Source organism: Phyllobates terribilis, unplaced genomic scaffold, assembly GCF_046119375.1.
Source record: "Phyllobates terribilis strain yellow unplaced genomic scaffold, ASM4611937v1 Scaffold_9__5_contigs__length_417890890, whole genome shotgun sequence".
Classification (NCBI taxonomy): Eukaryota; Metazoa; Chordata; class Amphibia; order Anura; family Dendrobatidae; genus Phyllobates; species Phyllobates terribilis.
In genome coordinates, this window is record NW_027362769.1 from 210441626 (window position 1) to 210456366 (window position 14741).

A 14741-nucleotide genomic window follows, 5' to 3' on the forward strand; every position below is an offset into this window, starting at 1 on the left:
TCTGAGCCAAAATGCTGAGACCTCCACTGATCAGAAGAATGGGAAGTGTTCACCTTAGAGCTGTACCCATTGTTTCAATTCAACTACCCTCTATAGTGGTGGTATATAGCTTTGTAAAAGTCTATATATCGAGAAGAAACCAACTGAAGTGAAGGGACTCTACTTTTGCTCATACATTTTAGCGATTGGTGAGGTCCCAGGGTTCCACTCATCATCAAAACTTCCGTCACGACAGATATTTGTTTTAATTCCAGGCACCCTTGAAAGCGAACTGTATGTTTAACACTGATCACATCTGGTTTGTTTCTTTGTATTTTATCTTACTTTATCAATTCTTTATTTTGTTAGAGCGATCGCTGTCCTATTCTGATGAGTCTCGGCTGTCGAATCTTCTACGGAGGATCACCCGCGAAGACGACAGGGACCGAAGACTGGCTACTGTTAAGCAGCTGAAAGAATTCATTCAGCAACCGGAAAACAAAATGGTGAGGATGCCGCTCTTTCTATCTACTTTGTAGCTTGCATTTTAACACTTGTGTATGTTATACTGTGTACTCTCACAGTTAGGAATCTATTATAAATATACACTGTACAATGTGAGACTTCTGGTGCTGTACAGCACAAGGAGATTGCCGTAGATGGCTGAGCATCCACACTATTATTCATGCAGATGTGCAAACTTTTTATTATGCCCCTATTCTGTCTCTGTTCACTTTATGCCCTATTGCAAAAGTTTAAGTGCAAAAAAAAAAATTAAGGCTGTGTGCCCACTATGCGATTTTTTTAAGCAGTTTTTCGCAGCGGTAATTCCGCTGCAGAAACGCTTAAAAAAACGCTTGGTAGAAGGTCTGCTATGTACCCCAATGATAATCCGCATGTGCTTTGCACATGCTGCGGAAATTTCCGCTGCGGATTATCATTGCGGAAAAAAAACGCAGCACTACCAATTGTTTTGCGTTTTCGCCGCCATTGACTTGCATTGAATCGCTTAATATCCGCATGACTACATGTACACATGCTTATATTAAACGATTCAATGTGCGGATGGTACCCGGGTCTGAAGAAGAGGAGACTCTCCTCCAGACCCAGGTACCATAGTACCTGTAAAAAAAAAAAAAAAAAAAAAAAGAATTAAAATAAAAAAATATACATTATACTCGCCTTCTGATGGCCCCCGGTCTCCATAGCGATGCGTCCTGGCTCCCCGGCAGCTCGCGATGGTCTAAAAGGACCTGCCATGACGTCAATTAGTCATGTGACGGGTCCTTTTACACAACCACGAGACACCGGGAAGACCGGACGCATTGGAGAAGGAGACCGGGGGCCATCGGAAGGTGAGTATATGTTTGTTTTTGTTTTTTTTTTTACCATTTTTATTCTTTCTTTTTTTTAACTAACTTGGTCTCACTATATAAATCCATACCGGTTGCATGGATTTATATAGTGTGACCAAGTTGTCAAGCACTTTCATAGTGATGCTAAAATCGCTTGGAAAGCGCTTGACATCCCGCATGCAGAAATTGCATGATCAAAACGCTTCACTCACGCTTGTCCTTGGCAGGAAAAACGCATGTACAATCCGCATGCGTTTTTTCTGCCAGGGAGATGCAGAAACGCTCAGGAAAAATCCGGAGCATTTCTACATCGTGGGCACTTAGACTAAGTGGTATCCTGCTTCCCACCAAAAAAAGTGACACATTGACCACTGCTTCTGTTTTAAGAGATTGTAAAATGTTTTGTTCTTCCCACCTTATTTCACATGAAGGTGAGTATTAACTTTTTAGGTGAGCTAGATTGTGTAGTTTGCAAAATTTAAGAGGACCTTTACCCACTTTGAGCATGTTAAACTGGCCACGTCATGGAATAATGACTGCAGAGCTGAATTAAATGTTTAATTTCTCACTTCCGTTGTGGAGATATTTGCTTGTGAAGTTTAGGTGGTCCCTTTATGCTAAGACCAATAAGACCAAGGGGGTGTTACCAGAGATGCTTATCTGAGGAGCACTTAATTTTTTTCCCTGCTTATGATTGGTTAGTGTCATGCAGGCAATAAGCAGTAACAACACACAACCATACTCTGTTTTAACCTGACTGCTGGCATTTACTGTCTAGAGTAGTGCAGTGCTGCTTTTCATTACAAACACCGGTTGCATCTTTCATCTCATGGCAGTAAGAGTGGGGGAAGGGAAGCACAGCAGAGCTGTGTGTTTTTACAGTCTCCTTGCAGCTTTGATCTCAGGGCAATTATTAGCTCTGCTCCCCCCCCACACTGACTGCTGTAAGATGAAAGCTGCAGGAGTTGTTTGTAATGACACACAGCTCTATTGCTCTACTTTACACAGTAAATTCCTGCAGTCAGATCAGTGGGGGAAGCAGGGCTGAGTCGCTGTGTCTGACCTCTGGGGGGCGTGTTATTTGGCTATCTTTATTATCAGCACCTTTGGGAGCCAGATGTAAACGGCGAAAGAGTCTGGAAGAGCACAAGGGCAATCATTCTGCCAAAAACTGCAGCTCCGCTCCAATTCAAGTGAATAGTAGCTGATCTGCAGTTCTTGGCAGCAGCCACCACACAGTGACCATAGCCATGCTGTTCAGCTCCGTTGACTGCTTACATCCAGAACCGATGCCGAAAATCCCTTTAATACGTGGCACCTATTACTCCTAAACTGTCATTGGACTGTATTGAATATGTCCTGTACAAGGTATAAATGATCTTTTATTGTATCAGTAAGGAAATACTGTCTAGTATTCCATGCTCATTATTAAGCCATTGATTTCCCTGTATCCCCGTGCAGGTGCTGGTTAAACAACTTGACAACATCCTGACCGCTATACACGATGTGTTAAATGAAAGGTACGGTACATGGAAAATGAGCAAATCGATTTGTCGCCTGGTCCAGGTCAGTATTCCAGGTCCACTGGACGGGAACCTCCTCATACTTGACGGCATCAGCGCTCCCTGTTTTCATTAGGCGGCTCAACGAAGTGTCATTGTTGCGCGCACACAACCTCATGCCAGAGTGGCTGATCAAAAGAGGAGCCACGGATCTCAGGGCTGGAATATTGACCAGGGACTTGCAGATTTATTCACTCAGCTCTGTTGGACACTTCACCTTCACAGTATTTGCTTTTTGCATTTTTGCTTAAAGTGAACCTGACACATGCTGGCCCGTCCGTGGGCACTGGCTGCATAATCTCAGCCAGGTGCGTTTTGATTCTGAAATGCTGCAGCGTTTCAGAGAAAAAAGTGTTTTAAAAGCTGCTGGGGACAGAGACCGCGCTGTAGACTAGCTGGACAGGCGGGTCCCTGGCAGCTTCTTCCTGCCCGCTGATCTGGAGTGACAGGTTTCTGCCTATGTGTGCGTATAGCCCAAGAACTGCCAATTCAAGGCAGCAGATGGGGAGAACCCGCCGGTGACCCGCCTGTCCGACTAGCCTCCTGCGCGGTTCAGTCCCCGGCTTTTAAAGTATTTTTAAAATATTTTACCTGGCTGAGATAATACAGCCAGTGCCTTTATACATGCTGCCGATGGATTTGGCAGCAGCTGGCAGGTTCACTTTAAAGGGGTATTCACATCTCCAAGATCCTATCCCAATATGTAGTATTTGTAATATTAATAGCAAATACCTCCAATTAGAAATGTAGTATAGTTCTTCTGATTAGCTATGTTGCTTTCCACATGCAGGCCACTGCAGTAGCTTAGGTTACGACCAGTGATAGTTAGCTGTTGGTGGTCGTCACCATGGATACCCAGGCTACTGTAATGCCTTGCACATGGGGTAAGCGACATAGTGAATTAGAAGAACTATACTACATTTATAGTTGGAGGTATTTTTTGCTAGTATTTTTATTATTACACCTACTACATCTTGGGATAGAATCTTGGAGATGGGAATACATTTTTTTTTTTTAGCTAAAAATATATATTTTTTGCACTTGAGTTACATTATTTGCCTTCTATAGTTTATTGCTGGCCATAGAATGAGATGAACTGTGGAATCCATCAGTGAGCTTGTTCTGAGGGGGACCTGTCTGTCTTTTGCTGAACTCAGTGCTATTTTATGGCCACTTCATAGTTGAACTAAACTTTGATGTGGTCATAAATCATCTGAGAGGAGCTCAGAAAATGATGGATAAGAGCTACAAAGTTCCCATCAAAAGGAACTCACTGACGCTCATCCTGCAGCCTGTAATGGCCAAACTGGGTAACGTTTGTAATGAAATCCAATTGCACAAATAATTTTTAGCCTAAAATACGTTCATTTAAATAAAAAGGAAAATTATTCCAAAGGTGTCCATAGCTTTTAACTTTTGACCAAAACATTGCTGCTTTCTCTAAATAAAAAAAACAAAAAACAGCTCTCTGCCTGTTCGTGGGTTGTGGCTGGTATTGCATCCAAGCACCAATGACGTGAAAGGTGCTGCAATACTAAACACAGCCTGAAGACAAGGGTGGTGCTGTATGTTGAGGGAAAGATTCCTTGTTTTCCAAAATCTTGATGACCTCTTGAAGGAAACTTCTTAAGCGCTTGTGTAGTATAAGACTTTGACAGTTGCTGAAGGCTTCCACTTCTTGTTTCTCCAGTAGTAAACTTCTCCAGGAGCTGCGGCAGGAGGGGGCACAGTGCTTGGGCTTGCTCTGTGCCGCCCTGAGCTATGAGGCGGAGAAGATCTTTAAGTGGATTTTTAGCAAATTTAGCTCCTCTTCTAAAGATGAAGTCAAACTGCTTTTCTTGTGTGCTACCTACAAAGCTCTCGAAACCGTAGGAGAAAAGAAAGCCTTTTCCTCTGTGATGCAGGTGAGTAGAGACAAAGCATTCTTTTTGTTGCTACATTTGTGTGATTGATATTCAGCCTCTCTTCATTTCGTATATTGTTGTCTTTTGTTGTTTTAGTTGGTAATGACCAGCTTGCAGTCAATCTTGGAGAACCTAGATACGCCAGAACTGCTGTGTAAATGTGTGAAATGCATCTTGCTGGTGTCCCGCTGCTACCCGCATATCTTCAGCACAAACTTCAGGGTGAGCTTTTTTTTTACCTATAGGCATTAAAATAACGGAGGAATTATCTTGTAGTGTCCTGATGCTTTTACTTAGTTTTGATTTTGTATAACCATTGTCTGATTGGATTTGGCAAATTAACCTGAACCTCTTTGTTTCCACTTTTAGGACACTGTTGACATTTTGGTTGGATGGCACATTGACCTTACACAGAAACCTTCGCTCACATTGCAAGTGTCAGGTAACAATACTGCTCCCCGCGGCCGGCTTTATGTGCTCCGGATACAGACCTCTAGGTCCAGACTGGCTGTAGGTCTCCTGTCCCGAACTCTTCAGCCTCATATATGACTGAAGCTGTTGAATATGGGTCACGAGACCCCGCAGGCGGTCCTTATACATCCCATGAATGTTAGACTTGGAAAAACGACCAGCACATAATTCTGTAATTTGTCATGTTATTGCGTCTACATTTACTATTGTCTTTACTGTTGTAGTTATTTATTTCTTGAATTTTCTTAAGCATCTAAAGGTATCCTTTTTCTTGGCTTATGCTTGCAGGATGGCTACAAAGCCTGGAGCCGTTCTGGGTTGCTGACCTTGCATTTTCCACTACTTTGTTGGGGCAATTTTTGGAAGACATGGAAGCCTATGCCGATGTAAGCAACTTTATACTGTTAGGTTATATTGCAAATGCAGGTTGCTTTACCAGTTTTCATTCTCCCTTATACAATAAGCGGTGCTTTATCTCCACACTAAGTGTCCCTCCGGATTATAATAGCCGTGACACTTGGATCAAATGTGTGTCTTGTTCGGCCATGACAGGAGACTCCATTGTCTTGTACTGGACTCCTTGAGGATTTTGTTGCTTCGACAAGTATTCATGCTGTACCATTCTTGCCTTCAAAAGTTAGGGAAGCCCCAAAGAAGCTCAGAAAGGAATAAATCCTGATTAATAATTTTCTTTTTCAGGATCTTGGTAATATTGCCTCTGGTGAATCTGTTGATGAAGACATTCCTCCACCATCAGTTTCCTTGCCTAAGCTCGCTGCCCTCCTCAGAGTATTCAGTACGGTGGTACGAAGTATTGGAGAGCGATTCAGTCCAATCAGAGGACCCCCGATAACAGAAGCTTACGTGACAGATGTAAGGAAAACAAATGGAAATGATAATGTTGTGGAAATCATGGCTGCTTCTGTTGATTAGATCACCTACAAATAAGAAAAACACCTAAAGTTCATGGAGTAGGAACTCCATGCTGGTCTGCCACCCTAAGCATGAAGTTATACTGCCAGAGAGGGCCCCCTTGTAAAAGCAGCTATTGGCAGGGAGCCAGACTTATTGCTGTCACCACCACAATGTGAAAAAGGTGGCCTCTGATGAGACAGCCCCTTTAAAAGTACTTCCGTGCAGCAGATTTAAACCCATCCCGACATGCGCCGTATATGTATTATGCGGGCTCAGGAGCTGAGCCTGCACCATATCCTGCAGATGCCAGCTGTGTTAGTCTAGGCTTATATTAGTTGATAGTCATTTCAGCTATGTACTGTAATTCACTTGTATTGCAGTAAATAGAACAAGCCGTCAGACATTGGCAGGGTCAAGTCCAGTCTTAGAAGGAAAGTCCACTTTGCCTGCAGAATGCCATGATTCCCCATGCATTTGAGTGGTCACATGCAGACTAGACTCTCAATTCTTCTCTATAGAGAAAAGCTGGGTGAGACTAGTGGGCCTGTGACCGCAAGTAAACAAATTGCATGTGTTGTCACTATACAGGGGTATAGTGACAATATGCGTGTCGCCCACTGTCACCATTCAGCAGTCGGCACATAGTGACTGCAGACTTTTCTTCTGAGTCCAGACAAATCCTAACTTGCTCTTATAGGTTGTGTCATTTATGTGAATTTGGGATCTGTGGGTAATGTGATTTTCTTATGGGCATTACGTTTTCCTCCTTAGATCTTGTATCGAGTGATGAGATGTGTTACTGCTGCCAACCAAGTCTTCTCTTCAGAGACTGTATTAACTGCAGCCAATGAATGTGTTGGGGTGCTGCTCGGCAGCCTGGACCCCAACATGGCAATACACTGTGAAATGGTAATCGCATACGGGTTAGATCAGCTGGAGAACTGTCAGACGTCTGGTACTGATTACATTATCTCTGTCCTCAATTTACTAACCCTGGTAAGTGCACTGCATTGTGCTTCTCATTAATACAAATTAAAAAGTTTGTTCAGAACCATTTTGGAAATTGTGAAAAATTGGTTTAAGCTGCTTTGCACTTTGTTAGTAGCATGTCCAAAAAGCACATTATTTTTATTTTTTGGGGTTTTTTATTTTTTCTTTTGTATTGGCGATCCCAGATCCGTGGATCTACTTTGTGGCTTAACCGATGCAGCATTTTCATGGTTGGGAGACAAGGGAAGGTATGGGCAAGGCTGGCAGTCTTGTCCTGCAAGATGACAAATGCTCCTCACCTAGTCATATATTGGAGGGGGTTACGGGTTGCCTAGATGGAGATAGACCTACTTTGACGCTGATGTATCAGGTATGGGATAGAGGAAAGAGATTGTCTGGAATGACTGGGTTCTCCAAATTTACTCCACTATGGCATAATCGCAAATTGGCGGAGTTTGGCAAATCAAAGGGGTTCGGGGGTTGGGAATGGAGAGAAGTACAGACTGTGGATAATATACTAGATAATGGAACACTCAAAAATATCCTCCTTACAATTGAGACTTGTCCCAGACTCAGTTTAGTGTTGCTGTACCTGAGATAGCCGATTTTGTAAAAATTGTTATATACCCTTTATTAGTAATAAAAATGATCTGATTGAAAAAGGGATATTCCAATCGCCAAGATCCTATCCCAATATGTATATAGAGACCATTAGTTGTTAGTGATCGTATCCATGGATCCCTAAGTTGCTGCAATGCCCTGCACGTGGGGTAAGCAACATAGCAAATCAGAACTATACTACATTTCTAATTGGAGGTATTTGCTAATAGTATTATTATTACACCTACTACTTATTGGGTGGGATAGGATGCTGGAGATGGGCATTCCCCTTTTAAAGTAGCACTGCATTGCCCCCTCCCTTTACAGGCCACACTTAGCTTTGGCTACCCAGCATGGGATACCTGCTCCCTCCAGAGACAGGATTTTGTGTTACGTTCTCTGTAGTAATTCTGCCTTCATAATAGTCAAAATGTCAATTTAATTGGGTTCCAAAAATGAATCCTGGAGTTACACAGGTGATTGTGGTATATAGAGGGATATGTCTTTTATATTTCAGTGATCCTAATGGCTACTAATCACTGACCGATTTAGTCACAAATGCAAAATTATAAATCTCAATCTCTAAAAAAGAAAAAAATGTCCTTGAAATAATTAATTGAAAAAGATAATGTCATTTTCTACAAGTTCAATGTTTTATGCTTTCAGATTGTCGAACAGATTAATACGAAATTGCCTTCTTCCTTTGTGGAGAAACTCTTTGTACCCACCTCAAAGCTGCTTGCACTAAGATTCCACAAGGAGAAGGAAGTAAGCACTTGTCTGTCTTTGGACCTATTTTGTGTGTAAATGTGTAGACTTTCAGGTTTAGTCAAAGGGGTTGAACAAAAATATCCCTTGAAACATTTAGGAATTGCAACCATTTTTCTACAAAGCCCTCCTCATTTCAGGGGCTCGAGTAATTGAACAAATTAATTTTACTATATATAAAAGGTTAATTTTTAATACTTTGTAGAGAGTCCTTTGCAGGCAATGACTGCCTGAAGTGTGGAAGCCATAGATGTCAGCAAACGCTGGGTTTCCTCCTTTGTGATGCTTTTCCGGGCCGTTACTGCAGTTTACTTCAGTTGCTTGTTTGTGGGTCTTTCTGGCTTAAGTTTTGTCTTAACCATGTGAAATGTTTCTCAATGGGGTTGAGATCGGGTGATTGACTCGGCCATTGCAGAATATCCCACTTCTTTGCCTTAACCCTCCTGGCTTGCTGTCGCAGTATGTTTTGTGTCCTTGTCCATCTGTAGTTTGAAGCGCCGTCCAAATAATCTTGCTGCATTTTTTTGATTCTGAGCAGAAAGTATCGCCCTGTAGACTTAAGAATTCATCCGGCTGCTTCGGTCTTCAGTCACATCATCAATAAACACTAGTGACCCGGTGCCATTGGGAGCCAGGCATTCCCCCGCCATCACACTGCCTCTACCATATTTTACAGAGGATGTGGTGTACTTTGGATCATGATCCGTTCCAAGCCTTCTCCGTACTTTCTTCTTCCCATTATTCTGATCTTAGCTTAGTCTGTCCAAGGAATGCTTTTTGAGAATTGGGCTGGCTTGCCAAAGTCAAATCTGGCTTTTCTATTTTTAAGGCTGATTAATGGTTTGCACCTTGTGGTGAACCCTCTGTATTTGCTCTCCTGAAGTCTTCTCTTTGTGATAGCCACTGAAACACCTTCCTGGAGATTGTTCTTCACTTATGTGGATCTTGTGAAGGGGTTTTTCACCATGGAAAGGATTCTGTGATCATCCACCACTGTTGTCTTCTGTGGATGTCCAGGCTTTTTTGAGTTTCCAAGTTCACCAGTGCGCTCTTTTTTGTTTTTTGGAGAATGTACCAAACTGTTGATTTGGCCACTTTTAACATTCTGATGGATTTCTTCTTTTTTTTTCAGCCTAATGATGGTCTGTTTCTCTTCCATTAGGATCTCCTTTAACCGTATGTTGTGGGTGCACAACAGCTTCCAAATGCAAATGCCACACATGGAATCAGCTCTAGACCTTTTACCTGCTTAATTGATGATTGGATTAATGAGGGATTAGCCTATATTGCCCATTAAAGAGCTTTTGAGATAATTGTCCAATTACCTCTGGTCCCTTTAAAAAGAGGCAGCTACATATTAAAGTGCTGTGATTCCTAAACCCTTACTCCAATTAGGATGTGATACCTTCAAAATAAAGCGGAGACTGCACTTTAAGCCCAGATTGATTATATAACTGTAACTTGAATATGTACATGTGTTTTTATATATATATATATAATATTCCTGTTTGAGTTCAATTTATATTGTTTTGTAGTTTGCTTACTTAGTCTAGCAATGGATGTCATGTTTCCCAAACATGTAGCATTGATTAAATGGATAGTATATATTATATTATATAATTTTTTTTTAGGTAATTGATGCAGCCAATGCTTTGTACCAAGCAGTATTGACCCTGAAGAACATTCCAGTTTTGGAGACGGCATATAAACTGATATTGGGAGAAATTACATGCGCTTTAAACAGTCTCTTGGGTTTTCTGCAACTAGCAGAAGCGTGTGCCGAAATCCAACATGAAGCCTTTAAGACCCATACGTTCGGCGTGGACAGTGCAAAGTTTGTTGCTGTATTTGACTTGAATGTTTTGACGACAATTGGAAATGCAAAAAATTCACTGATTGGTGTAAGTTATGCATATTGTCTGCTGTGATGTTGTTGCATATAGTATTGTAGAAATGTAATATATATGACTTGTCCCCTTTGCACAGTCTCTGAATGAATGGCTATGGATGTAATTATTTCCATAGTCATGCTGTAGTATTTCAGTCTGATGTACTGTATGTATGTGGCTCAGACTCCAGCATTTCTGGCATGGATTTTCAGTGTGCATCACTGCGGGTCCACATGAAGTGCAAATTGAATGGGGCCATTCTGATTGTGATTATCTGCTGCGGTTTTCACTTGGAAATTGCTTTAAAGGCTGTTCGCTGCCCAACTGCGGAGCTGCCCACCTTTCTGATAGTGGCCGCGGCAGGGTACTGCACATCTCCCATTGATTTGAATAGGAAATAGATGTGCAGTACCCTGCCGCGGCCACTATCAGAAGACAAAGCAGCTCTGCAATTGAGCAGTTCCGGACACCGACAACAGATGATCGACAGAGGTGGCAAGTGTCGGACCCCGATTGATCAGACATATGTCATCAATCCATAGGATAGGCCATTCTTATAAAGCAGCGGACAACCTCTTGGGTTTTTGCGTTTTCATTTTTTGCTCCCCTTCTTCCCAGAGCTAGAACTTTTTTATTTTTCGTTCAATATGGCCATGTGAGGGCTTATTTTTTGCGGGACGAGTTGTACCTTTGAACGCCATCACTGGTTTTACCATATTGTGTACTGGAAAACGGGGAAAAAATCCAAGAGCGGTGAAATTGGAAAAAAATGCAATTCCACAGTAGTTTTTTATTCTGCCATTCTTATTCTGCAGGTCATTACAAGTTCGTAGACACCAAACATGTATAGGTTCTTTTTTATTTAAGTGGTGAAAAAAAAAAAATCCAAGACCCGTAGCGCCTCCATTTTTCGGTATTTCTGGCCGGGTGAGGGCTTATTTTTAGCGCGTCGAGCTGACGTTTTTATTGGTACCATTTTGGGGTAGATCCTATGTTTTGATCTCCCGTTATTGCATTTTATTGCAATGTTGCGGTGACCCAAAATCAGTAATTCTGGCGTTTTAGAATTTGTTTTTCTCGTTACGCCGTTTACCGATTGGATTAATTCTTTTTTTTATATAGCGATTCTGAACGCGGCGATACCAAATATGTGTATGTGATTTATTTTTTTTTTTTTTAATTTTATTTTGAATGCAGCAAAAGGCGGGTGATTTTAAACTTTTATATATTTATTTTTTTTTAGATTTTGTAAATTTATTTATTTATTTTTGTTTACACTTTCTGCATGCTTAAATAGTCTCCATTGGAGACTAGAAGCAGCAACTGTCTGATTGCTTCTACTGCATACAGGCGACAAGCAGATCGCCTGTATGCAGTAGAAATGCTCACCTGCTATGACCGCCGACCACTGGGTGGCGCTCATAGCAATTGAGACATGACAACCACAGGGGTCTGCTGCACAGCCCGGGTTGTCATGCTCACCAATCAGTGACCCGCGATCACGTTGCGGGGACAATGCCGCACTTCCGGCGCAGCGATGTTAAATGTTGCTGTCGGAGATTGACAGCGGCATTTAACTGGTTAATAGCCGCAGGTGGATCGCAATTCCATCCGTGGCTGTTGCGGGCACATGTCAGCTGTAATAATCAGCTGATATGTGCCCGGTTCAGTGCGGGCTCATCCCCGGAGCCCTCACCAGGTTGGAAAGGGGTTAAGTAGCATGAACAAATGACAGGGTGGTCTAGTTGGGACAGTGGAGTCTGTTGTGGGTGAGAAGGGTAAACTCAGTCATGATGTATCACAGAGCCAAGTAGCGCAGGAAGTTCAGAGACAACAAGCCCAGCAAAATGGTAGAGCGGAGCTTGCAACAAAATTCAGTGCAGATCTAGCACAGCTGTATAGCGGAGTTGACTCAGTGGTTAAGCACCAGTGTCTACTATGCTGAACTGGTCCATGCTCGGTTACCCAGTGGCCGCAGGGTAAGCTTAGTATGTAGCAGAGTATGTCCCAGAACTGGCCTAGTGATCTCAGAGCCTGGTTGTCAGAAGGTTCTAGAGCAGAAGCGGTCCATGGTAGCAGCATGGACACCAAATACGGAGCCAAGCTGTGATGCCCAAGATTGATGTCACTGAAGTAAGCCGAGGAACCCGGCAAGTGCTGGAACAAGCCCACTGCCTAATGCAGTGTGAACGGCCCCTTAATTAGCCAAAACTTTTTGAAGTTCATGGACAATATGAATGGCAGCATGGGTTGGAAAGCGATTTGTCTGTAGGTTTCACATAGATTGCAGCATGGAATACTCGCCAAAATCATTTTTGTTTTTTTAAAGTTTTATGAGGCCAACAATAGTGTCATATCTGATAGACCCCATTATAAGTCATCAGGGTCCATCATGATCCATTTGTACAGAAGCCATGAAACTAATGTGAACAGAAGTTTAATAATGCAGGTTGATCTGTGGCTGTACTTTTAACTTTCTTATAGAGACCACCTTTTTTATGTTCTTCCAGATGTGGGCTCTGTCTCCCACTGTGTTTGCATTACTGAGTAAGACGCTAATGGTCGTACATAAAGAAATAGCCGTCCATTATCCAGAAGTCCAGTACTCTGTGCTCTGCACGCTGTATTCTCACTGTACCAGGTACGGCCATGTCTGCGCTCATCTACTATTTGCTGTACTGTGGATATTATGCTGTTGTGTTTCTTGCTTTTACCATTGGTTTCCCTTTGCAGGCACGAGCACTTTATTTCCAGCAGTCTCAGCTCATCATCTCCTTCATTGTTCGATGGAGCAGTGATCAGCACAGTAACCACCGCCACCAAGAAGCATTTCTCAGTTATTCTCAATTTGTTGGGCATGTTGCTGAAGAAAGATGATATTTACCAAGACTCTCGGTAACTTCATTTACTTCATTGTTTTTCCTGATCCCATTATTGCTTAGATTCCGCCCTTACGACCCATCCTTATTATTTATTTTCTACAAAAAGTATTCTACTTTCATGTATTTTTTCTTTCTCGCCTTAGAAAATTGTTGATGAACTGGGCTGCGGAAGTGGCAGTCCTCATGAAGAAATCTGACACATATGCACCTTTATTTTCACTGCCATCTTTTCACAATTTCTGCAAGGGACTACTGGCAAATAGTAAGGCGAGACTGTGTCTCTACTCCTACAAACTTGTATTTTTTTTTTTTTTTTTTATCTATATTGAATGCTTTTACATTTTTTCCTAGCACTTTCTGAAGATGGGAACATCACCTTACAAGCTTGTAACAGTCTCCATGTTCTGTCATCGTCACTACCAGAAGACTTACTGCAGAGGTATGCTTCTGAACGCTGCTGGGGGTGCCCTTCGCTGTTCAGATGTTTTTGGGATTTTTCACCACTGATCAGCAAATTATGGCATATCCTAGTGTTAGATAATTCCTTAAATTGCTTTCGGACAGCTGAAAGGATGACTTGTGATGGAAATTTTGTGAAACTTGCTGGGTTGAGTTTTCCATTCATGTGTTGTTGACTTGTTCTAGTAGTAGCACTATATCAGGGAGTTTTTATCCTCTGAATGATGGGGATGACATTTTACATTTCTTTTTTAAAGCATTGGGGGGAGGTGGACACAGGACCATGGGTATATTCTCCCACTGGGAGGCTTCACACGAGGTGTCAAAATTAGAAATAAGTGTTGGCTCCACCTGTTGTCCAAAGGCGCAAGACACGTCCTGTATTAGGTCTTCTACGTTTTCTTTTTGTCTTGGGTGACATGGATGAACTCCACTTTTTTCCTTCACTCCATACCGTTCACAGTAGTTTACCTCCTTGCAAATGCCACATCTATGGTGGCCACCTGTTCACTGAGGCGGCTGCCGCAACAGGCTACTGATAATCCAACAATAGTAAAAGGTCGCTGAAGGATTCACCCTGCTGGCATTGGAAGGGTGAGTTGTCCTGGTCATCCTGGACCTAAGAAGACCTCCAGTATGCAGTTCCAGCCACTTTCTGAGCCCAGCAGCGACAAATCTCTACCATGCGGGAAGCCTTCTCTCTCAGCTCCAACACCTTATCTACTCTATTGATTTGGACCCTTTTGGAACCTTCCCTCAGAAATCGAGACCTCGCGAATGGTTCAAGTCTCCAAATTTATGATAAATTCCTGTAGCACTAGCTAACTCAGCTTGCCCGAACTGGGCCTTTTTGACATGGTGCTTAAGGAGCCTATCCACTCCCGACAGACTCTCTCACAAGAGGTGTAGATCTTTCCTCAGATCCTCTTTAGTCTAAATGGAACATCCCCAGGACAGAGGCACAACA

The 14741-nt window shown here is 42.4% G+C and overlaps 1 protein-coding gene across 2 annotated transcripts in view; it reads left to right on the plus strand.

Moving 5' to 3' along the window:
- The window catches only part of SMG1 (SMG1 nonsense mediated mRNA decay associated PI3K related kinase), a 110748-nt gene that overhangs the window by 29060 nt on the left and 66947 nt on the right, over window positions 1-14741 (plus strand). For both annotated transcript variants that reach the window (XM_073647650.1, XM_073647651.1), the window contains exons 4-17: window positions 349-485; window positions 2796-2854; window positions 4587-4800; window positions 4897-5022; window positions 5170-5242; window positions 5560-5657; window positions 5971-6144; window positions 6958-7182; window positions 8443-8544; window positions 10176-10445; window positions 12944-13074; window positions 13167-13328; window positions 13459-13577; window positions 13667-13754. In XM_073647650.1, the coding sequence (XP_073503751.1) occupies window positions 349-485; window positions 2796-2854; window positions 4587-4800; window positions 4897-5022; window positions 5170-5242; window positions 5560-5657; window positions 5971-6144; window positions 6958-7182; window positions 8443-8544; window positions 10176-10445; window positions 12944-13074; window positions 13167-13328; window positions 13459-13577; window positions 13667-13754 (1978 nt within the window). The remainder of the gene's footprint in view (window positions 1-348; window positions 486-2795; window positions 2855-4586; window positions 4801-4896; window positions 5023-5169; window positions 5243-5559; window positions 5658-5970; window positions 6145-6957; window positions 7183-8442; window positions 8545-10175; window positions 10446-12943; window positions 13075-13166; window positions 13329-13458; window positions 13578-13666; window positions 13755-14741) is intronic.